The sequence below is a fragment of the Danio rerio genome, chromosome 4 (genome assembly GCF_049306965.1).
Source record: "Danio rerio strain Tuebingen ecotype United States chromosome 4, GRCz12tu, whole genome shotgun sequence".
NCBI lineage: Eukaryota > Metazoa > Chordata > Actinopteri > Cypriniformes > Danionidae > Danio > Danio rerio.
In genome coordinates, this window is record NC_133179.1 from 39,730,775 (window position 1) to 39,756,605 (window position 25,831).

The 25,831-nt window shown below is 40.6% G+C and overlaps 1 protein-coding gene across 7 annotated transcripts in view; it reads left to right on the forward strand.

Moving 5' to 3' along the window:
• The first annotated feature begins 1,002 nt into the window (after positions 1 to 1,002).
• The window catches only part of LOC137490964 (NACHT, LRR and PYD domains-containing protein 3-like), a 62,041-nt gene continuing 37,212 nt past the window's right edge, over positions 1,003 to 25,831 (forward strand). The window contains exons 1-14 of one of the 7 annotated variants that reach the window (XR_012402163.1): positions 1,003 to 1,079; positions 2,442 to 2,492; positions 3,239 to 3,346; positions 5,058 to 5,162; positions 5,876 to 5,960; positions 12,677 to 12,872; positions 12,972 to 14,739; positions 15,252 to 15,414; positions 16,026 to 16,155; positions 16,355 to 16,528; positions 16,627 to 16,800; positions 17,508 to 17,681; positions 18,531 to 18,577; positions 19,844 to 20,846. Coding sequence is in view for 3 of the 7 variants with exons in the window: in XM_073947274.1 (XP_073803375.1) it covers positions 2,449 to 2,492; positions 3,239 to 3,346; positions 5,058 to 5,162; positions 5,876 to 5,960; positions 12,677 to 12,872; positions 12,972 to 14,739; positions 16,355 to 16,528; positions 16,627 to 16,800; positions 17,508 to 17,681; positions 18,531 to 18,577; positions 19,844 to 20,370 (3,402 nt within the window). In the remaining 4 variants the exon portion in view is untranslated. Of the gene's footprint in view, positions 1,084 to 2,393; positions 2,493 to 3,238; positions 3,347 to 5,057; positions 5,163 to 5,875; positions 5,961 to 12,676; positions 12,873 to 12,971; positions 14,740 to 15,251; positions 15,415 to 16,025; positions 16,156 to 16,354; positions 16,529 to 16,626; positions 16,801 to 17,507; positions 17,682 to 18,530; positions 18,578 to 19,843; positions 21,232 to 25,831 lie in introns of those variants that run through there. The other 6 variants (XR_012402161.1, XR_012402164.1, XR_012402162.1 and 3 more) reach the window with 6 other exon arrangements.

Consider the following 25,831-nt stretch of genomic DNA (forward strand, 5'->3'; position numbering starts at 1 on the left):
TGGGGTTGCAGAGTTTATTTGCGCTGATATCTGGCCTCTTTTAGTTTTCACCAGTGCATCAACATCAGGCATCACATCTAGAGTTGTGGCCAACTTCAGGAAGTGCTCTGTAAAATCCACCATGAATGAAAGGTCCTGCTTCCATTCTACGAAATGAAACTCTAACACTGGTTTTCCCTTTCCTTCTATGAACTGCTCATTTTCTTTTCACAAATCAACGAAACGCTTCAGCACAGCACCTCCGCTTTACTATCTTATGCTGCAACACAAGCTTGCAGCAATTCGCAATATTTGATTTAGTGGATAACTCATATAAATTCGCACAATCTAATTCATACAATTTAGTACGATTTGCTCATCAACCAATGACGATTCGGTTTAGGGGTGGAGTTGAGTGACATGCCTGATTTTTAAATTGGACATTTTCGTACAACTAAACTCGTATGAATTTGTCACTAAACGGACAAAACATAAAAATGATTCAGGGTCAGATGAAATTAACAGTTTGTGATTTGCTATTGCTCCATCTATTGGAACAGCAGTTTCTTTTATTGAAAAATTGCAGCTCATTTTTTTACTTTACAGAATCACCGGAGAATAATCGGAGGGAGGAAATAGTCATAACCGTCTCAGCATAGCACATACAGGACTAAACAAGACACTTTGTCTATAGGGAAGCACACACATGATTTATACTCACATTGTAACCAACATGAAACATGTGCAGCATGTACTAACAGAATGTCAAGATCATCAATACAAAAGACAGATATTAAGAGAAGGATTTAATAGATATAATCATACATTTACTCTGGAAATAAAGTCAACATATGGAGGCTACAATAATTCCCCTTTATTTATTTAAGCGACAATGTTTTCCCTTGGTTTTATAGTGTGGTTTGTTTTTCCCGTGTCTCCCTCCATGTCAGACTCCTATCCGCACTCCAGTCCAACAGGTGGCGGTAAAGCACGTTTAAGTTTGTCAGCCGCCAAAATACTAAAGAAGAAGTTGACAAACCGAAAGCGTCAAAGAGCTCACATCGTGTTTCTGCTGCACAAGAGCGTCTGTACTTCTGCATGTGAGTTTAACACTTCTACATTACGCTGATTTGTGGAGATGATGAAGGGTTTATATGTGTATAAGCATGTTTATAAGCATGATTTATATCACTGTCTGCTCCTGAAGCTCAAAGCCTCAAACACCGATTAAACACGTCCAAACACGGTCATTTGAACAATATAATGGGTTATTTTTTATCTCTTGAAAGTGTTTGTGCTCTTCTGTATCAGGTTGACTCGATAATTTCACATTATTCAGCACAAAATAAACTTTAAACAGAGTCAGGATATCGAAAGTGAAAGCAGAGCTTCCGTTAACCGGAAGAGTGCGGATGATCCTTAAACTGCATTAACTGTCCATCATTTCTTCCTCAAGCAAATGTGTAAATATTAGATCTATTCAGCAATAATGTTAATTGCACTGGCATATTTATCTGATGTTTTCCCAACTTGCAGTAGTTGATCAAAAAGCTATATAGTTTCTTATGACTGTATGTACACTAGCAGTGGAATTTACTGAGATGTGAAGGGGCGCCACCTAAAATCTTGCCTAGGGCGCCGAATTGGTTAAGGCCGGGCCTGCTGATAACGTTTCAATACTAACTAACTCTTAACTAAGCAAATAAATAAATAAAATAATAAGTTAATAGCTGTCTAAAGCAGTGGTTCTCAATGTGGGGGTCGGGACCCCCCGAGGGGTCGCGGGGCAATGAAAGGGGGTCGCCTGGTGATTTCCAAAAATCTATTTATTTTTATTAAACCACAAGAATTAACATATTTTATCCATAACTATACTGAAAATAAAAATAGTTGTTTATAGTTACTATATACTATATAGTTACTATAGTAGCTTATAGTTACTAGTTCTATTGGATTGTTGAGGATTGTTTATATTAAAGGCAGCAATAGCGTCAGATGCATTTTGAGTTTATAACATCAGGTTATACTTTCTGGCACATTTAAAGCACAGACACAAATTTAATTGGTGTGTCTGCGTCATTGCATGCAAGGTTTCTGTATTTATAACCATCTTAGAGGATATTGGGGGTCGCGAGTCACTGGCATTGTTATTTTGGGGGTCGCGGGCTGAAAAGTTTGGGAACCCCTGGTCTAAAGCAATAGTTATCGTGACAGACAAATACGTATCAAATGATCAAATCTGAAATATCTGAGGTGTCAGAGGGGTAAAAACAACTGCATTAATGTTAATCTTAATCTATATATATATATACATATATATATTTATTTATTTATTTATTTTTTTATGTGAAATGGCTGAAAGTCAGTTTGTGCTATCCCTTATCATGTGGTCTGTTTGAGTGCGGTGTTGTTAGTGAAGTGAGCATTGATTAGCTCTGCTAATGTCTGCATTGGTGTTTTAGCTGCAGGATGGCAGAGGAGCGAGTAAAGGACTCTCTCTCAGAGAAACACAGGTATTGACTCTGTTTTTACACCATTATTTCAACACTTTCTCTGAAGAACAAAGACCAACAACAATGCACTTATTTGTGTTGCTATTGCCTGATCAAATGATGGACAAAGCTTCAGTTTACAGCTTCAGCAAATGTGTTTAGATCATTCTAGAGTACAGACAGCTTCATCAGAGCTCAATGTGTGTCATGTGCAGGGCCAGACAGATTCTGCAGGCGCTTTTTGCTATTTCTGTGGAGAATTTTGGTAAAAAATCTGTGGATTTCTGCGCAATGATTTTGGGAGTATCATGACTAAAACTTTAATACGTGAAATAAAAAATAATACCTTTCAAACTTTTATTTAATGTTTACAATGCAAATCCAATATGATTCACTTTATTTGGTAAACAAAGCAAGTGTCTCATATAATATCTCTACTAAAAGACTGATAATATGACTGTTCAAACTGCATTGTGCATAAATCTGATGAAAATTTACATTTAATAAAAAAAAAAACTGAATAATACAGATTTACACACATTTACTCAAGTAAATAAACAGAATAATGGGCTAAAAATCTACGGAATTCTGCGTGCACAGATTCCGTGTGGGCCTAGTCATGTGTTTACCCATGATATCTGTGTAGCAGACCTGATCAGATAGACTTTCAGCCAACAATTAGTTTATGCTGAATTAAACTACACAAACTCATCAAACTCTTAAGTTTTGTCCTGCAGTTTATTCCTCTGGTGTGTTTGTGTGTTCAGTGTGAGATCAGGATCATGTGTGTCCAGCTCTGTGTCTCTGAAGAGTGACCAGTCTAAAGAATATCCTCTACCAAACTTCAGAGAGAAAACACCATCATCTGCACAAAGGTATGAATGTTTTTTTTTTTTTTTTAATCACGTGTCAGTCAATCTTCTAAAAACACATTTTTTTAACAATAAATAAAGTACCACAAATTCATAAAACTATTATTATCACCCCTTAGACCAGGGATGGGCAAACTTGATCCTCGAGGGCCGGTGTCCCTGCAGAGTTTTGTTCCAACACTAGTCAAACACACCTGAACAAACTAATCAGTGTCTTAAAGATCACTTGAACTCTATAGGGAGGTCTGTTTGAATAGGGTTGGAGCTAAACTATGCAGGACACTGGCCCTCCAGGATCAAGTTTGCCCACACCTGCCTTAGACAGCTTGTAAGGTAATTAATATTTAATTTTTATTGCTAATGCATTAGCCTAATGAAACTGATCTTACACCAAAACCCCGTTAACCAGGTTCCCAACTATTTATAGACCTATTTAAGACCTTTTTAATATAGACTAATATTAATATAATGACAAATGGCACCTAAACTTCAATTGTTGCTTTATTAAATTATAAAGGAAAAATAAAATAAAATACAAGCTAACTTTGTTGTTATTTTTAGACATCCAAAACGTGAACATTAATTTCTAGTTCATAAGAAATGACCTTCTTGCAATACACAAGTGGCTCAGGTAGTGCAGCTTATCCTGGATGACACTTCAATGTGAACTGTGGCAAGAATCATATCGATCCTACCATCAATAACGTTCTGCTGCCTGCAACATCCTCCAGCATGACTGGTGTGATGTGGGGGGGCATTTCTGATGCAGATGCAGTGTTCACCAGAGGTAGCCTGACTACCATTAGGTACCGAGATGAGATCCACAGACCCCTTGTAAGACCATATACCTGTGCTGTCGGGCTCTTCCTAAAGCAAGACAATGCTAGACTTCATGTGGCTGGAGTGTTATCGGTTCTTGCAAGACTAAAGCGTTGATTCTATGGACTGGCCCGCTTGTACCCGAGACCCTGAATCAAATTGAGCACATCTGGGACATCAAATCTCGTTCCATCCACCAAAGCCACATTGAACCACAGACTGTCCAGGATTTGGCAGATGCTTTAGTCCAGGTCTGGGAGGAGATTCCTCAGGAGATCATCCACCACCTAATCAGGAGGATGCCCAGAAACTGTCGGGATGTGCAGGCCACACACTCTACTGAGCCCCATTTTAACTTTTGTCAAGGACACTGCATCAAAGTTAGATCAGCCTGTAGTGTGTTTTTCCTCTTCAATTTTGAGTGTGACTCCAAAACCAGACCTCCATGGGTTTATACATTTGATTTTCATTGACAATTTCTGTGATTTTGTTTTCAGCACATTCAGCTATGTACAGAACAAAGTATTTAATAAGAATAATTCATTCCTTCAGACCTAGGATGTTATTTTAGTGAGCAGTGTATTACTTCAATGACAAATGACAAACTTTTTTGTTTGTTAAACTATAGAACAAATAAAAACACACAAGCTTTTTTAGTAATTATTTTTTGACATCCAAAAAGTAAAATTCGGCATGATTAGGGACATTTATGAGCAAATAATGAACATTAAGAGTGATACAAGTAACTAATCTAACACACATTCAGCTGCTATAGGAAGAGGCAACACAAGTGAAGAATAAAGGTTTAACCTTAGCTAATTGAGCTCATAGGAAATTATGAATGAATACAGCAGATTATGATGCTCCTTTTCCTCTGGTGTGTTTGTGTGTTCAGTGTGAGATCAGGATCATGTGTGTCCAGCTCTGTGTCTCTGAAGAGTGACCAGTCTAAAGATTATCCACCAGACCTCAGAGAGGAAACACCAACACCTGCCAAAAGGTATTTTGTGTTTCACATTATTGCTCACACATGAACCATTTTTTTTATATTTTATGTGAACCAACAATTCAGTAAAGAGAGTCATTCCTGAATGAATCAGTTGTTTGAGTAAATCAAATGAATCAATGACTTTGGCAACTCATTTACAGACTCCTATGGGCAGATTTAGGTTCTTATGCAGAGAATCTTTCAGTAAATTATAATATATATATACAACAGTTCTGCCTGGTTCTTGAACCTGATTGGCTGATAGCCGTGTGAAATTCTGTAATAACAGCACTGGTCCAGCTTCACCCTTCTGTATTACTCCGCCTACATACACTAACAAGCAGAGGACCATCTACAGTTAGACAAGTATTCCTGCTGTTTTTTAGTGGAGAATGTAGTTGTTTAGATTGCAACAATGCAGTTTATTTATAAGGATAGTGCCTATTTTAAAATATTTATAATTTCTGACAGTGCATCTTGTGGTATATAAAAGATATTTATAGTTTAAGCTAAACTTTTGTGTAATTATAAATTGCAAATCAAATATTTCTTTCTAAAGCTACTTTCTGAAGTCCTTCAGATGCTGAACACAATAAGGCCTTTTGTGTGTGATTTCTCAGCTACATTAAATACAAGACACAGCTGTTGCACTACAGAACATTTGTTATTTTCAGTGTTTTTAAAATATATCTGTATTTTGCCTCTAAATGTATTTTTGTTAACAGATTTAAATATGAGTTACCAGATTCAGGAGACGAGACTCACAGAAGACGCGAGAGTTTCACAGACAATCTCCAGAGGATCTTTCAGGTGGGAAAAACTCAGTTTGATTCATATAAGTCACTGAAATAACTCCATGAAACACACAGAATATTTGTTTACAAGACTTCTGAGATTTTGTAATCTGCATGAAGATGGCCCCCACTCAACTAAAACTTCTGCTAAATCTTCCTCATCGACTGTGCTGCAAAAAAATAGTTTGTGCTGCCTTGGATTAACAGATATTAAAATAGTATTTTAAAGTCATCCTGAGGTCTCTCCACTACCTCAACTGCTCCAAATTCAGCTCAAACTCTTTTGCTTGTATCTGCTACATTTGTGTTGTTTGACAATATTTGATATTCGAGCAGACACATGCTAAATGGCTCTGCCATGAATGACGTCGTCTCTGATCACTCATAATTCAGTGTGTAAGATTTTAAAAACCGAAATTGCACAAACAAAAATTCTACTGGCACAAAAAGAGCCCAACCAAATTATTTGGGTGATTTTTGAGTGAAAGTAGTCTACATATTTCACATTTCAACCAGTATTACTCTGAATGGCTAATTCTAGTCTGATTCTAGTCTGACAACGGCCTTATTTTGATTATTATAGCATTAAATTAACATCAATTCAATGTTTCCTTCATAGATAAAAATATGTTTGTTTAAATACTAGGTTTATCACATGTTTGCAATAAGTGTTTTTTTTGGGCATTAATCCAGCATATTAGAATATTTTCTGAATGATTCTGAGATACTGAAGTAATGATGAAAGCTTTAACCACAATAATAAATTAAAGCTGCAAGCAGCATTTAGGGGCCTAACCCCTTGTGGCACCGCCCCCTCGGTGGCTTCAGAAACACAGTGTACGGTACTTTAAAATCAATCAAGCTTTCATTTAGTTTCAGAAGAAGACAGGTCTAATGCTGTGTTCACACCAGACGTGGAATGCGCAGATAAATCGCGCTATTCGTTCGTAAATTGCCGCGTGAACATTTAAAGTTACTCACTTCATTCGCGCGTCAAACCCCGCTTCATTCGGGCGTGAAATCCGCTTCATTCGCGTGTCAAATTCACTTCAGAACAGACGCAGATTCGCGTGATGGGCAGGGCTTCTGTCTGCCCGGTGACTGTAGCTTCGTTGCTAAATGGCTAACATGGATTTTTAAAGTAAAAACAGTGTTTATGTACTTTATGAAGGCTGAAAAACAGCGTCGATACGTTTAGGACCGTGTCTGAGTCCACTACATGCTTTCAGAGGTGAGCTCTGTGAGCTCATAAACTCCTCCAGAAACTGAACCTGGATGACGGAGGCTTTCAGTGGTGCTTCTGACTGAGCCAAGCCCAGTTTGATGACTTGTTGTCGGTGTCGCCTGGAGGATTTCCCCCGGGACACCATCAACAGGTTCTACGTCACAATCATGCCCCCACAAGAGCAAGCTTCTGATTGGTTAATGCAAAACCCTCTTTAAACGCGTCAAACGCGCAAACGCTCAATTCGCCTCGCGCGTATCGCGCTATTCGCACTGCGCCATTCGCGCAATTAGCGTCATTCGCTCCGCGCATATCGCGCCGCAGGATGTCTATTCGCGCGTTTGCATTGACTTAACATGTAAATCACTCGTGCTTGACGCATGTTCCGCGTCTGGTGTGAACGCAGCATTAGAGAGGTCGTGTTTAGAAAGAGAAAATAGATACATGGGGAGAGAGGCAAAAAAAACTCCCTCTTACATTGCTCTTGAATTAGGACAGTGTGAGATCAGGGAGAGAAAAACGCCCCAGCAATCAAGCACATAAACACATAGACATAGACATACATTGCAACAGGGGATGGGAACAGAGGTTGTGGATGTAGTCCGGTGAGGGTGGGCAGCCATCTGGTCCTTCAGCCAGAAGGAGCTGGTCACAGACCCGCCTACCCACTCCAGTGGGTGAAAGCACACGAAGGTGTGGGGTGCGGGGCCAGGTAGTGATAGTCTATCTATAGCTGTGTATATGTGAGTGTGTAAGCCTGTAGATTCCAACAGGTGTCCTTGACAGGGAGCAGGAGTTCAGAGCATCTCCATTATCTTGCTATCTGGAAGAAGTTGTTTGTCTTCAGCCGAGGCCGTCTGGCAGAAAAAAACACAGAGAAGATGAAAGAGAAGAAAAGTTTTTTTAAATTTGGGTCAATATCTGCCAATTTCACAGATATTTAATGTCCAGCACTGGTCTCCATGTCCGGCCAAATCTTGTTGCAAAGACGCTCGTTCACCCCAATGTTTTCCAATTTGCGGTCTAAGACTACAGTCTGGTTATCAGCGACCCTGCTCACCACCATTTCAATCAAGCTGGCCAGCTTGGTGGGGTTTTGCTCAGCACTGACCGCTTTCATCAATCGTCGATACCCCAGGGCCCCGCCTAAGCCCATCAGCAGAAACCCTGTTATCAAAGTTCTGGATAGGTAGATATCTTCAATATCCTTCAGGGACAGAGCAGCCAGGCACATGACGCGCCACTTCTCCCACCCATCCATCACGTACCCAGCTGCAAACGTCCCTGCTGGACAAGTGGGCTCTCCCGAGCTCAAACTTTTAGTCGAGAAGATGGTGTCAATTGTGTTCAGAGACCAGATGATTAAATCCATAATTCCTTATTCGTTTAGATAGAAGGGCACGATAAATGGCTAGAAAACACAAGGTGCAATGCACTATACTATTTGGTTGCTTTGTGTTTGTCTGAGGTAATTAGTCTATCGTTATTACTGAAATGTGTATACTCCATACAAAGTCTGAAGCTGATTGGTTGGATCTTGTCACATGACTTGTGGTGCACTTATGGCACTCTGAAGAGTTGAGAGGTTTTCAACAATATTTATAGAGTGCTGATGTTACATAGGATGTATTTTATTAAATAAAGTAAATAAATGTGATTGGCTTAAATCCAGTGTTAGTCTTGAATAAATTACGTTAAAATGTATATAAATGACTCATTCTTGACAAAAGCTGAGAATGTGCGCCCATTTAAATCAGTTCGGGCTGTAATCAGGATATTATCAAGAAGGCTATTTCAGAGTTTAGAAGCTATAAATGAGAAGGCTCGACCTCCATTAGTAGACTTTATTTTGGTATTTCTCTCATGTCTGTGAGGCAGATATTCTCGGACATGCAGCTGTTTTCTCTGATGCATTTGCCAGTCAGGTTGACACAGAAAGAGACAGCACTCCCTTTCTGTTTTACTTTTTTACAAGAACATATTGTTTTGTTGTAATTATGAATTTGCATAAATAAAAACAAACCCTTTACAGTTCAAATCTGTGTTTGTCCTATCAACATGATCAAAAAAGAGTATTTTAGCTCCTATTATGGAAATGTGACATTACAACTCTGGTGTGCATTACTCTCTAATAATTCATCAGACCAGAGTCAATTATTCCATAGATCACTCCGTGCAATTTTTTCATTTAATAGATGTCTAAACAAACATGGCTTGGCTTAAACGAAGCACAATTTTGGCTGTCAGTGAAAATTGAATAGCCCAAAACTAACTCTGCTGACACCATGTGATAAGGATTGATTAGCCAGAATAATTAGGCTCCTCCCAAACCTATGTTGTGATTGTGTTCCAGTGACATCTGCAGAAGAGCTCACTATATATGTCAGTTTAATTAAATGTATTGTCATTTGTTTACAGTAAATCAGCGTAGATACAGTGCAGTTTATTTACAGCAGTGGTTCTCAAACTGTGGTACGCGTACCACTAATGGTACGCGGGCTTCCTCCAAGTGGTACGCGGAGGAACCGCTGAATAATGAAAGAAACAATTAACACTTTTAATCCTTTAATGCGTATTATAACATCGATGTGATCAGCAGTGGCTGTTTTGTGAAGCGTCCGATCACAACGCTGTGCTTAGAATGTTTATTTTAGTGCAGTGTGTTATAAGCTGCTGAAAATCAGTTTCCGAAGTTTAAGAATTGATTCTGAAGCGTGATTTGACTGACATGAAAAGTAGCCAATCACAGTCGACCTTGTCTAGTTGCGTGAAACGTAAGGGCGGGACAAATACTTTCTGTGTAGCAGAGACAGAAAAAACAACTTAAAAACAAATGTTTTGTTGGAATAATGCTTCTCGGATGTTTTCACTATAGATATGTCTAGCAGAGTAATTAAACTGCGGACATATTTCCTGCCTATTTGATGATCTTCTTACACGTTTCGCTCTCCGACAGCCAGTCGACTAGCCTCTGACCTGTCACTCCTCCGAATACATTCTGAATGGCGGCGCGGGAATGGAGGTATTGCGCAATTACTAATTTCTGCAAATGTGGCGAGTGCTTTATTTTAACACGACAGCGCAGTCATGTACGCAAATCGCTAAAACGGATATGCGAGCTCTTAAATATGCTTTTTTCAAATGAACTGCAAGTCCTCTCATGGTCGCCTGTGTGCTCAGATTAAATACAATCGCGATCTCTCCACTATTAAAGTAGACATTATTTATCTTTGCTCCTTGACTAAATTTAGTCAAAAGTATTCAAAGTTATCAAGTATTTAGAATTAGATTGATGCATGATCGATGACAATGCTAATGGTCTTCTTGTTTGGCTGTGTTGTAAAGTGAAACTTACTTTTAGCAAAGGTGGAATTTTTTTTTTGTTTCTTTACGACAAAAGAATTATGCTGGAAATGTTTCTGGAGGAGGTATTTGTGTGATTTATACATTTAGCTGTATTCTGATCTGTCTTAAAGCATTACAGGTCAAAGCAATCCGTTGTTACTTGTTTATTTATCAAAATTAACAATAAGACTCTTAAAGCACTGCTTTGATAAATGTATTGTTGTCACATTTTAAATACCTCAAGTAAAAGGAAGCCATTTGTTTTATTTTTTTACTGACAGTGTACTTGTATTTTTTTATTTTAGATTAAGATCAAGTGTAAAATAAAATCTACATGTGATGTACAGCTATTTAAGAAACAAATTTGCCATATTGTAAAGAAAAATAGTGTAACAAATGTAAATAAAAGGCTAAATTTAAATCTTTTTACCATATACTTTAATTTAACCTTTCAAAGCTTGAAAATATCGTTTAAAAAATGGGCAAAAAGTGTCTCTATGGCCTTTAAGATTATGTGGTAGTTTTACCAGTGCTTTTGAAAAATATTAATTGTCATGAAAGGAAAAATTGACCATACTTCCTTTGTTAGTGCAAATTCCTATACATGTAGCTTTGGAATTTAAGCAATTAAACCATTCAATCAGGTTTAAACTTAAAAAAAGTGATTTCATAATGAAAATCTGATTTTTTTTTTTCAAAAGTAACCAACTAGTACTTTTTAAAAGAGTACTTTTACCTAATATTAGTATTATTTACTAAAATTTGTGTTATTTTAGCAGTGTAATAGTAATTTTACTTGAGTACAAAAAAGATATCACAAGCATTTAGTGCAGGTTTATTATATTAATAATATATGATTAATACATATTATTATTAATGGTTTTTATTTGTATCTATTCGTATGCAATGTTTTATGGGTTGCTGAGAATACATTTCAGGTCTTCAATACATGTCAGTCTTGAAAAAAAAATTAGGTGCTGGAAAAAGTGCTTAAAATTCCTTGATTTTCCTTAGGCTGTGCCTGTATGAACCCTGTCATATGTACATTTAACATATATTTCAAGATTTGTCTGAAAGTGTAGGAATATGACATATAGCCTATATTCATAAGGTCCAAGCAACATCTCCAGCTTTTGATGAATAGGCTACTATGAATACTTGAGATTTAAGTACAGCAGTTTTCTTTTTAAGAACAGGTAATTTTTAATGAACTTTTAAAAGCACATTTTAACTAAAACTTTTTTTTTTATCTGCAACCACAGTTAATGTTCAGACTATTAAAAATGTTTAAAGTGATTGACAATAATACATATTCTTAATAATAGGAATTAATTTGCATCATTTTTAAACTGTGCACACCTGTAGCTGCTTAATTAGGCCTACGACGCTATTTTTTAATACTGGTTAAAAAATAGCGTCGTAAGGTGGTACTTGGAGAGACAATTTTTTTCTAAGGTGGTACTTGGTGAAAAAAGTTTGAGAACCACTGATTTACAGTAATCTCTCTGACATAATAAACATACAAGTTCAATAACTGCTGCCAAAAATTGAACTGATAACATTTGAAACATAGGAGAAGCATCTGATCTGTCTGTATCAGGGATGTACCTTAGACTCACGGGACTTTGGTCCAGAAGTTGTTGTTTTGGAATAACGTTGCTAAATCATTTGCAGCTGGTACATGGAGGAGTAATCAGGATCATGCCCTGCTCATTCAAAAGGGCAGGAAGGGTACAGTACGAACATGTTGGAGTCTCCAAAATCTCCAGTAACTCCAAAAAAAGTATCAAAATGTGTCACTAGTCTCTTTTTTTTGAAAAAATGTTAACGGGAAAGTCTAAAAACAAGGCAACAAAGACACTAAGTTAGCAAAACCTTTCACACATGAATTCTTTCATATGTATTTGATGACTGGTCTAGATTTGAGCTAATCTTAGATGTCTATTAGGTTTTAACTGACAGTCCACTGCCTGGGTCTACTTTAGCTGTCTGTTTATCTAAAAAATAAGCTAATCAGAATCAAGCATTCAACAGACTCATAGTATAATCCATTATAATGTATTTTCAATTATTGAGTAGGTTGTGGATATATAACGGTGTAATTTTGGTTAAATAAGGTTTTTGGTTAAAGATTGTTGTTCTTTTTGTTTCTTCAATCATAGAATCTTGAGAAAAAAATGTTCAGATTTCTGAAAAATGAACTGGAGATATTTAAGAAAATCTTACAAGAAGAAAACAGACAAGAGTTTGTAAAGGACTTCAGTGAGAACAGTAGCAGAATCACAGAAGCAGCTCTTGATCTCACACTCTTCTTCCTGAGAGAGATGAACCAAGATCAAGCTGCTGATACTCTCCAGGGTAAGAGACTCATGGGTATCTGTCAGACTGACACTTACTAATACAGCTGTAAAAGATAAGTCTAAAAATGTAAATCTGTTTCTTTGCTCCTGTGTTTAGATGAGCTGTTCTTCATTAATCCGCTTAAATGTAGCCTGAAGAAGAAATGTCAAAGTGTGTTTGAAGGAATTGCTCAGCAAGGAGACTCCACACTTCTGAATAACATCTACACAGATCTCTATATCACTCAGGGTGCGAGTGAACAGGTCAACACTGAACATGAGATCAGACAGATTGAAGCTGCTTCCAGACGTCATCAGTCACTAGAGATACAGGTTGAATGCAAACATTTGTTTGAAGCAGCTGAACAAGACGAGCAGATCAGAACTGTCCTGACAAAAGGAGTTGCTGGCATCGGGAAATCAGTCTCTGTGCAAAAGTTTGTTCTGGATTGGGCTGAAGGGAAAGAAAACCAAGACATAAGCTTCATATTTCCTCTTCCATTCAGAGAGATGAACTTAAAGGAGAAAGAAAGACAAAGTTTAAAAGACCTCATAACTCAGTTTTTCCCAGAGACTAAAGGACTGAACCTTACAAGATGCACACGATTCAAAGTCCTGTTCATCCTCGATGGATTGGATGAATGTCGTCTTCCTCTGAACTTTGCTGGTAATGAGACGTGTTGTGATGTATCTTCAGCAGTCTCTCTGGATGTTCTCCTGACGAATCTCATCAAGGGAAATCTGCTTCCTTCTGCTCTCATCTGGATCACCAGCAGACCAGCAGCTGCCAGTAAGATTCCTGCTGACTGTATCGACCGGTTGACAGAGATACGAGGATTCAATGATGCCCAAAAGGAGGAGTACTTCAGAAAGAGACTCACAGATCAGAATCAGGCCAGAGAAATCATTGATCACATTAAACAGTCAAAGAGTCTCTTTATTATGTGCCACATCCCAGTCTTCTGCTGGATTTCAGCCACTGTTCTCCAGAACATACTGAAACTGAAACACAGGGCTCATGCTGAAACACTGCAGGAATCTCCCAAGACTCTGACACAGATGTACACACACTTTCTCCGCTTTCAGATCCAGCAGAGCAGAAGAAAGTATGATGGAGAAAAAACACCAGATGTCTCCTGGGATCCAAAGCTCATCCTTTCACTGGGGAAACTGGCCTTCCAGCAGCTGGAAAGAAACAATGTGATCTTCTATGAGAGCGATCTGAAAGACTGTGGCATTGACGTCTATAAGGCATCGGTGTACTCAGGCATGTGTACCCAGATCTTTAAGGAGGAGACGGGATTCATTCTTGGTACCATGTACTGCTTTCTTCACTTGAGCATTCAGGAGTTCATTGCAGCCCTTTATCAACATCTGATTCTAGACAGCGACAAGACACAAGCAGAAAAAAGTAGAGATGAGTCCATGATTGATTTCCTGAAGGCCGCAGTGGACAAGGCTCTGGAAAGTGAGAATGGACATCTGGACCTTTACCTTCGCTTCCTACTCGGTCTGCCACTCCAGTCCAATCGCCAACTCTTACGAGGCCTGTTGACACAGCAGGATGACAGAGACCAGAACAAAGAGGAAATAATTGCCTACATCAAGCAGAAACTTGAAGGGAATCTGTCTCCAGAGAGATCCATCAATCTGTTCTACTGTCTGAATGAACTGAATGATCAAACTCTGCTGAAAGAGATTCAGTCTCACCTCAGTAGAGGAAGTCTGTCATCTGCTCGCCTTTCACCTGCCCAGTGGTCTGCTCTGGTCTTTGTGTTGTTGACCTCAGAGGAAAAGCTGGAGGAGTTTGAACTTCAGAAATTCCAGAGATCAGACGAGTGTCTCATCAGACTATCAGCAGTCATCAAAACCTCCAAAAGAGCTCTGTAAGCCAAATTCTGTTTTGTTTTCATCTAAGAAATAGACATTTGCTGATATTAAATAATACTATAATCTCAAGCAGAAGTTTGAAGCATCAATTCATTTCTTCATGCTATTTCTCTTGTCTAGTCTTGATTAAAGGTTGTTTAGAAGGTTGTGTTACTGGAAACAAGATGAGATGACAAAGTAAGAAAAGCTTTATTTGCAGTTTAGCTCTACATGACAACAGATGAAAAATGAAGGATCCAGTGAATAAAAACGTGTCTTTAGTTTTGCAATGCAGAGTTACTCTACCACCGCTGTTTTACTGCTGTTGTTAACCCTTTTGCAGGTGGATTTAAAATATTTTGGATCCAGGAGTTAGTTTTGCTAGGTGATCATTATTTTAGATTGTTCACCCTTAATGTTTCCATCGCGCAACCACAATAGCGCTGTATGACAGATGTAGCCCTTTTATTTAGTTTTGTTTTTCTGTTTTAATTCAACCTATTCACACGCTTGCTCATTCTGTCATCAGCTACCTGATATCCCAATTCACAATAACGTGTAAGTGATCGTGATCTATATTGTGAGATGGGCATCGCCATGTTTATTCGCAGCCTCCATTTGATTCATTCATAAAAGCAGAACACGCAGGATTCAGCAGGAAAATTCACCAGTTACTCCCAAAATACATGCAAGTAAGTGTCTGGTGAACTTAGAGAAAAGTAGATTCAACTTTATAGTTACTTACACCCTGTTTTTATAGTTACTTACACCTGCATGTTTTTTAATAATCAAACGTCCCCGTGTCGTGCGACACAACGAATCGATAATGAAATTCAATTATGAAATTCACTGCCAACGCTTTGAGTAATCGATTTTTATTGATTTAATCAATTCGTAGTTGCAGCTCTAATACAAATATCTGACATTTCCTGGAACAGGATACTGCAAGATCCTGCTCAAATTAAGCTCTGATTTATTTACATTTCTATATTTATAATGTCCCGCTGGCCGGCAACTTACACAACTTTTTTTTAAGTGTTGTGAATGAATGAATGTCCGCATGTACCCAATAGAAAGGAGTCAGCCAGCAGGCACAGAGGGAAACACTCCATGACAACGCTGCTGTAACTTTCCCTCATTGGAAAATGTTTCTCTGCCTGCGTCATGTTTAGCTGATGTCCCGCCCCCAAGAGTCATATACCCCACCATGATTGGTGGGCCTTGTCAGCTCCACAAACAAAAGTGTAATGTGCCGTACATATCAAACTCACGGGCTGCACTAACATTAAACTTTCAAATTAAGGTGAGGCCACAAACTATCGTCCCGTGACGGACCACGAGTTTAAGACCCCTGCTGTAGAAGCAGCGCACGGCTCCCACACAGCCCCGTATTGACGAGCACTCACAACTACAGCTGTCAAATAAAAGTACAGGTACTAAAAAAAATTTGGAATGTTATTGTTTTGAGTGCTAGGGTATCGCTATGCTTTTATAATATCGGTACATCATCCTACACTACTGTTAGTACATACAACCATAAGGGGGAAATCTGGTGTCCTTTTTATGAGCAAGCATTGTTAATCAATGAGGTCCCAGATGACCACATAAATATTGTGTTTGTCCTCAACACAGGCTACAGAGTTGTAATCTCACTGTTCAGTCCTGTAAGAGTTTATCTTCAGTTCTACAATCCTCAAACTGTGTGCTGAGAGAGCTGGACCTGAGTAATAATGACCTGCAGGATTCAGGAGTGAAGAAGCTCTCTGATGGACTGAAGAGTCAACACTGTAAACTGGAGACACTGAGGTCTGAGCTAGGGCAACTCATTGATTGATTTGTTTTTATATTACATTAGATAAGTTACTAAAATTCACACTGTTAATGTAATCTGTCTTCTTTCTCAGATTGGTTATGTGTAATCTCACTGTTCAGTGCTGTGAGAGTTTGTCTTCAGCTCTACAATCCTCAAACTGTGTCCTGAGAGAGCTGGACCTGAGTAATAATGACCTGCAGGATTCAGGAGTGAAGCTTCTCTCTGATGGACTGAAGAGTCAACACTGTAAACTGGACACACTGAGGTAAATGATCTTCCACTCAACAGCAACTACAAAAAGAGAGTTACATATTGGTTAAACAAATATAGAAGCCCTTTTCCCCACTCAGAGTGTTGGCAGATTACACTACACTAAGATGTAGATTTCACTAAGATTATACTAGATTATACACTTTACACTAAATTATACGGGTGTGATTTAATTCATATCCATACAAATGTATGTGTATAGACAAATGCATTCAAAAGCATTACTGAGTAAAATACAAAAAAATTGTAAAATACTTTTTTCTAATAGACAGAAATATGACTGTATTTAAAGAGTATTTAGATGAATTGTCTATAAATTCTGTACTCATATGTTATGTGTTTATATTATATATTTGTTTATATTTGCATTTGTTTATTGGAAAGTTATATTTAAGAATTTGTCAAATGTTCTGGCAATCCTGTCTAAATAAATACATAACAGTGATGAAGACAAAGTTAACCCTGTGGGGTCTGTAGGGTTTTGTGCCCTGGTGAGGTTTTGACCTGCTCTGATGTTTGTACAGTTTGCAGTTTTCCTGAAAACATGTAAAAGTCTCATCACAGTCTTATTATCTAAACTGAAGAAGTGTCTTGGTTCATCACTGCTGTTGACATGAGTAGAAACAGCAGTCAGCATCTTCACAACACAAAGAGATGTGTGATTGTCCAACTGTGTGATGTGGACTATTGCTGTGTTTGTAGATTGTCTGGCTGTATGGTGACAGAGGAAGGCTGTGGTTTTCTGTCTTCAGCTCTGACTTCAAACCCCTCACACCTGAGAGAGCTGGATCTGAGCTACAATCATCCAGGAGATTCAGGAGTCAAGCTGCTCTCTGAACAACTGGAGGATCCAAACTACACACTGGACAAACTCAAGTATGTGGAGCAGCACTGCCTTTTTTATTGTGAATACAGATACTTTGATACTTCACTCCTCTTCTAGTGTCCAGATATTAATCAAAGCTGTTAAATATGTCAGTGCACTGGGGCAGTTCTCACATTAAGTGTGATATTATATCTCATATTAACACTGTACAGTTTCAGCATTGTAGTTGAGCAGTGAAACTTGTTCTCTACATTTCTGCTGAAGAACTGTACAGTATCAGGTCAGAGATGTGTGTGTACTGTTCTCCAAATACGTCCTGTATATACTTTAACAGCAAGTTAAACTCTCCCTCATTAACTTCACAGGCACATAATGTCCTTTATCACACTTTAATAAGGGCGGAGTAAAACTATAAACAGGAAGAAAATAAACAATATAAATTTACATTCACAATGTGGACATAACAAAGATGTTTCTTGCAAACATCTTACATATCTTGTAATCTGGCTCTTTTCTGCTTATAAACTAACATGAACACAAAATATCAGGCAATAAAAGTGATCAGCAGACAGTGATGCAATCAATGAATCCTTCAGTCTTTATATCTGTCTGTTTCTGTGTTTCCATTCTGTTTTCTGTTTCCACATCTGATCTAAAAGCTCTGTGTGTCATTCAGAAGCTGATTTGACAGCTCCACACACACTCATGTTGTTTTACTGCAGTTAATAATGCACTGAGATCAGCCAATCACAATCCAGCATTCAGCACACACTCCACATGTCTTATTGTGTGTGTGTGTGTGTGTGTGTGTGTGTGTGTGTGTGTGTGTGTGTGTGTGTGTGTGTGTTATAAGCTGATGTTTGTGTACTGACTGAATGTCAATCTGTGTGTGTTTACAGTCTGGATCATGGAGGAGAGAAGTGGATTACAGCCGGACTGCACAAATGTACTAATACACATGCATACACACACACACTTTCTCTCACACACTCTCTCAAACACAATCAGAAACACACACACACACACGCTCCTTCTGCCTCTCTCTCCCACCCATGCACACAGAGCGAACACATGCACACACACACTCTCTCTCTCTCTCTCTCTCTCACACAAACACACACACACACACACACTACCTCTCTCTCCCACCCATGCACACAGAGCGAACACATGCACACACACACTCTCTCTCTCTCTCTCACACACAAACACACACACACACACACTCTCACACACACTCTCACACACACACACACACACACACACACACACACAGCAGTAAATGCATGCACACATGCACGCACTCATACTCAGGCCGTACTCACATTGGGTACAGTTGCCTCGAACCATACCAAAGCACGCTTGTCCCCCCTCCCGTCTCCCCCCGACGGCCATGCTGGAAACGCTCACACCACAAACGGGCTCCGGCACGCTTACGTCATCGCTGCTGTGCTGTTCAGTGAGAAGCACTCTCTCACTCAGCAGCACAGTGGAGATTTCTCTAGTTATTTTGTTTCAGTCGTTTGATCAAATATTTCGCCTAACAGTCCTTAGAGATGCGGTGACACGCAGTCAGATATATTTTGCCGAACAGATCCGCCACTTTTGGCACTCATAAACAACCATAAAGCCCTTGTGCTGCAGAAATGAGGAGGTCTGCTGAAGGTGCGCAGCTGTCGTGCAGTTGAGGGGTTTGTGTCTTTAATAAACTACGGCAGTTTGCGTTCACTGAACAGTAAGAATGATTAATAAATCCATATGAAACAGTGCCTTAAAAGTCACGTCTCGCTTTCAGTTTCGGGCTTTTGCGCGTTTTGCACTCACACACAAGCGTACCGTGCCAAAGCCTAAGTAAACCGGGCTCAGGCATACCTCTTCCAACTGGGCCAGGGCCGGCCAAGTGAAACGTGCTTGAGCCTGATTAAGTACACTCACACTTCTCAAACGATCCGGGAAACGGGCCTGGGCACGGTACGGATGGCATAGTGTGAGTAGGCCCTCAATCAGACACACTCAGACACCTACACACACACACAATCAGACACTTACACACACACACAATCAGACACTTACACACACACATGCTCTTTTCTCTCTTACGCAAACACATGCAATCAGACACACACACGCATGCTTCCTTTTTCTCTTTTACACACACACACACACACACACACACAGCGATGGTTATAAATGTGTGTGTTCTTGTGTTCAGATGTCTGTTTCCTCACTCTGGATCCAAACACAGCACACACTCAACTCATTCTGTCTGAGGAGAACAGAGAGGTGAAGTGTGTGTGGAGGAATCAGCCGTATCCTGATCATCCAGACAGATTTGATGTGTGGCCTCAGGTGTTGTGCAGAGAGAGTGTGTGTGGACGCTGTTACTGGGAGATTGACTGCAGTGGAGATTATAGTGTGTGTATATCAGTGTCATATAAGAGCATCAGGAGGAAGGGAAGAGGTGATGAGTGTGGGTTTGGATTTAACGCTCAGTCCTGGAGTTTGATCTGCTCTTCTTCAAGTTTCACATTCAGACACAATAACACACACACTGATCTCCCGGTGAAGCCGCTCAGCAGTAGAATAGGAGTGTTTGTGGATCACAGTGCAGGAACTCTGATCTTCTACAACATCTATAGAGACACAATGAGCCTCATCCACTCAGTCCAGACCACATTCACTGAGCCGCTCTGCCCTGGGTTTAGGTTTTATTCTGGATCATCAGTGAAACTGAGCTGAAGACTGACGAGAGATTTACCCAGAATCCTCTGCAGGAGCAGTCAGCAGCTGTGTGTGTGTGTGTCTGTGTGTGTGCATGCTTGTGTTCACTGCTCTGTGTGTGTATATATTGCTGTGTGCATGTGTAGTGTGAGAGTGTCTACAGTATGTTTGTGTGTGTGTGTGTGTGTGTGTGTGTGTGTGTGTGTGTGTGTGTGTGTGTGTGAGAGAGAGAGTCTGTATTTGTGTGTGTGTGTGTGTGTGTACGCGACAGTGTGTGTGTGTGTGCGTGCGTGCGTGCATGCGTGTGCGTGTCTCAGTCTTCATTAGTCTCATCATTGAAGTGTCCTCCAGGATTGTTAGTTCTTGTTGACTCTCAGTGCATTAACTGACGTTCACAAACACAACTGTGGATTAATAATGCTTCAGTAAATGTCTGATCACTCTCATTCATTAGGAGTCAGTAACTAGGATCAATAAATGCTCTACATGATTCATTTACTGTTATGAATTATCATTAACGACACCTTAATGTAGAGTTTGAGCATCATAAGACAAACAAATAGACCAACAGTAGAGTTAAATCTCCATCACATGTTGAGTTTCCTCCATCACTAACACAAAATTCATCACACAGTTGCATTTAACTATACAAAAAATGTATAGTTAAATGCAACTAAAATACACTTGAATACCCGCAAATACATTTTTAGTACATTGTTATTTTTTGTGTTGAATAAAAGTTTGATGGTTTTACACTATTAATATAATAATTAAAAGTATGTTTATACTTCAGTAGGACTTTAGTACACTTGATAAAAGTATACCAAATACCAGTAATACTTAAATAAATTTTTAGTGTACTACAATAAAGTACACTACAAAAAAAACATCCAAAAGACTTTTATTAGTGTGTTTTTCAAAAGTGTGCTTTAAATGCTTTAAACATTAGTAGATTTTAGTACACTGTTTACATACTAATCCTAAGTTTAAAATAAGTTAATATATAAAAAAAATCTATTAGTAATGTATTGTAGTAGAAGTACATTTTCCCAAAAATTGTACTCAAGTAAACTTAATGTGAATGCAATTGTAACGAGGAGACTGACATGGAGGGATCCATTATGCAGTATTTATTAATCAAGCTCTCACTCAAACACACAATGTGCACTAACGTGCAAACACACAACAACAGTCTGTGATGGATAAAGACTAGCGATGAACAGACAGAGAGTTTTACCAGGCATAGATCGAGGACAGGCTGCAAGTATCAGAGTCCGTGTCCCCCCCCCCAACGAACGGCTCCTGAAGTGAGAAGAGTCTGGACGCCGGGGTCTTCCACGGGGGCGAGGGGCCGGCATATCCGGGTGCTTTAAGTGGAACTCATCCAGTAGTGTTGAGTCAAGAATGTCCTTACGGTTGATCCATAATCTTTCCTCCGGGCCGTACCCCTCCCAGTCGATGAGGTATTGAAGTTGACCACCCCGGCGTCTGGATCTCAGGATCTCGTGGATCTGATAGGCTTCCTCTCCGTCGATCATGAGAGGCGGGGGACCCTGTTCACCGGCTGCCACCTCCCCATCCGCCTCGGCTGGACCAACAGCAGGCTTGAGCAGGGAAACATGGAAAGTAGGAGAAATGCGATAATGGTTAGGGAGTGTCAGTCGAAAGGAAACAGGTGATATCTGAAGTTCAATCTGAAACGGGCCTACGTACCTGGGACTGAGCTTCTTACAGGGTAGTTTCAAACGAAGATCTAGAGCGGATAGCCATACCCATTGTCCTGGGGAAAACGTGGGACCAGGACGACGGTGACGGTCGGCTTGCTCCTTGATTCTTCGGATAGCATGTGACAAGTGAGTGTGAGCTGCAATCCAGACTTCCTCACTCCTTCTGAACCAGGTGTCGACTGCTGGGAGGTCTGTGGTCTCACCGGACCAGGGAAACAGGGGAGGTTGGAAACCTAGTACACATTGGAAAGGGGTCAGACCTGTAGATGCCTTTCTCAAGGAGTTCTGCGCATACTCCGCCCACATGAGGAACTTGTTCCAGTCAGATAGGTTAGAATGACAGTAGGTGCGTAGAAAGCAACCGATCTCCTGATTGAGGCGTTCTGTCTGTCCGTTAGACTGAGGTTGATAGCCGGAAGTCAAACTGATGTTTATTTGGAGATTCTGGAAGAAGGCGGACCATAGTCGGGATGTGAACTGTGGACCTCGGTCTGAGACAATGTCTTCGGGGAGACCATAATAGCGGAATACATACTCACATAGGAGCTCTGCGGTTTCTAGGGCTGTGGGTAACTTGGGTATGGCAATGAGTCGACAGGCTTTGGAAAACCGGTCCACGACCGTGAGAATAGTGGTCTTTCCCTGTGACTGGGGCAAATCCGTGATAAAATCTATGGCTATGTGAGACCATGGCCGACGGGGAATCTCTAAGGGCTGCAGTAAACCAGCTGGACGATGACGGGAGTGTTTAGCCATTTGACAGTGGGAACATTTATTGAGAAAATCGATCTCATCTTTATTCATGGATGACCACCAGTAGCGAGACTGGATCAGTTGAGCTGTAGCAGTGCTGCCTGAATGACCGGAGCTGGGGTGACTGTGTACTTCAGCGATCAATTTCTCACGGAGCAGGGGAGGCATATATATCTTGTTCTCGGGACATGCCTGCAGAGTAGGGTTTTGCTCTGAAGCCTGCGTTATCTCGTGTTCGATATCCCATCTGATGGGTGCAATAATCAACGGGTTCTTCAGGATGGGTTCTACCTCCTCTAGCGAAGTTTCCTTATCAGAGATACGAGAGAGAGCGTCAGCCTTAATGTTCTTGGAACCTGGGATGTACGTGACTTGAAAATCAAATCGAGTGAAGAATAGCGCCCATCTAGCTTGTCTGGGGTTTAAGCGCTTACATGATCGAATGTACTCCAGGTTCTTGTGATCTGTGATGACGGTGAATGGGTGTTTTGCGCCCTCAAGCCAATGTCTCCATTCCTCGAGAGCAGCCTTCATGGCGAGAAGTTCGCGATTACCCACGTCGTAATTTCTCTCAGCAGAGTTCAGCTTACGGGAATAGAATGCACAGGGATGGAGCTTATTCGTGGTCGGGGATCTTTGGGACAGGATGGCTCCGATACCGGAATTGGAGGCGTCAATCTCAACAATAAACGGTCGTGTGGGATCTGGATGACACAGAATGGGTGCATCTGTGAAACGGGCTTTGAGTTGGTTAAACGCACTAATGGCTTCCGAGTTCCACTTCAAGCGGGTATTATTGGCTTTAACCATGGCTGTGAGAGGAGCAGCTACTGAACTGAAGTTCCTGATGAACCGTCTGTAGAAGTTGGCGAATCCCAGGAAACGTTGTAATTGCCGGATGGTTTCGGGTTGTGGCCAGTAAATGACAGTCAACTTTCTGTTGATCCATAGCAACTCCCTCGGGACTGATGATATAACCCAGAAATGAGATGCATGTCTGATGAAACTCACATTTAGATACCTTGGCATATAATTGGTTCTGGATGAGGCGTTGTAGCACTGCTCTGACATGCTGAATGTGTTCTGGCAAGGAATTGGAATAGATCAGAATGTCGTCAATGTATACGATGACCCACTGGTTGAGCATGTCTCAATGTCTCATTGGTAAATGCCTGGAACACGGAAGGACTGTTAGCTAGGCCGAAGGGCATAACAAGATATTCGTAGTGCCCATTGATGGTAGAGAACCCGGTTTTCCACTCGTCTCCTTGGCGGATACGGACAAGGTTGTAAGCACTGCGAAGATCCAATTTGGTGAAATATTGGGCTGAGCGGAGCTGTCCAAGAGCTGCTGGAACTAGAGGTAGGGGATAGCGGTATTTAATGGTTATTTCATTCAAACCTTTATAGTTGATACAAGGGCGCAAACTGCCGTCCTTCTTTTTGACAAAGAAGAACCCAGCTGAAGCCAGTGATGTAGATGGTCTTATAAATCCCTTCTCCAGTTCCTCAGAGATGTAAGAGTTCATGGCTTCGGTTTCAGGTTGAGAGAGAGGGAATATGCGACCACGAGGAGGCGTGGTGCCGGGCAACAGTTTAATGGCACAATCATACGATGAGGCGGGAGTATGGTAGCTTTTCTCTTGTTAAAGGCTTCAAGGAGATCGTGATACATCTTGAGAATTTGACAGAGTTCGGAGTCCTCCATACTAGATATGGTATTAATCTGGACAGGAGAAACAGAGTGTAGACACTGGGTAAAGCACTTCTTGCTCCATTTAACAATCTCACCCGTTTTCCAGGAAACTTGGGGGTCATGACGTTGTAACCAGGGGAGTCCGAGAATCACATTGTGTCGGGGAGAGTCGATAGCAAGGAGGGAGATCTCTTCTTCATGGAGAGAGCCTGTGCGAAGACATAACGGCAGAGTTCGGAACTTTATGTGTCCTTTCCCCAGGGGGCGCTTATCTATAGCAGTGATGGCTAGATAGGAAGTACAGGAGGTTAGAGGGATGGAGTGAGTAGAAGCAAACTTGCAGTCAATAAAGTTACCAGCGGCTCCTGAATCGACCATAGCCAAAGTCGAAATCTCAATCTCCTTATATTTCAGACAAACAGGAACACTCAGTGTCATTAGTAGTCGTGAATACGGTGGTGGCACTCACCGGAAGAGCCTTAGGTGGAGGTTTATTGGGACATAAGCTCTTCATGTGACCTGAAAGTCCGCAATATAGGCATAGGTGGTTCCTCCTTCTCCGTTCACGTTCTTCGGGGGTCATACGAGTTCTGCCGAACTGCATGGGTTCCGTGGGAGTTTCAGGGGATACAGGACTGGAAATAGCAGAGCATAGAGGGTTACAGGTGTGAAACAAGGTGTCTAACCTGATTGAAAGTTCGATAAGCTGATCCAGGGTCTTCCCCTCATCTCGACATGCCATCTCCTTTTGCAGTTCTGGTCTCAAAGCTTTTCGGTACAGTGTAGTGAGAGGATCATCAGCCCAGCCTGTTTGCGCTGCCAGAGTGCGGAAATGCAGAGAGAATTCAGCTGCGGGTCGATCTCCCTGTTGCACACATAAAAGCTCCTCACCAGCGTTACGACCACCCTCAGGATGATCAAACACTGTGCAAAAACGCTTGAGAAAGTCATTAAATGAGGGGAATATCGGGGTACTGTCTGGCCAAACTGCAGTAGCCCAGTCTAAAGCTTTGCCAGTGAGCAGTGAACATACAAAAGCGATTTTCCCATTTTCATCCTTAAATAGATAGGGTTGCTGGGCAATAAACAGTTTACACTGCAACAGAAAGCCTTTACACTTTGCTGGGTTACCTGAGAACTTATCGGGGAATGCCAAACGAACTCCTGAAGCAGTCTGAGTCTGTGCTTGCAAGGATTGACTCTGAGAGTAGTTGGCGGTGAGTTGCGCTGTGGGAGCAGCTTGCAGGTTTTGCAGAGATCTCACCAGTTCGTCTGTTAAGTGAGTCAAGTGGGTTAATTGCTG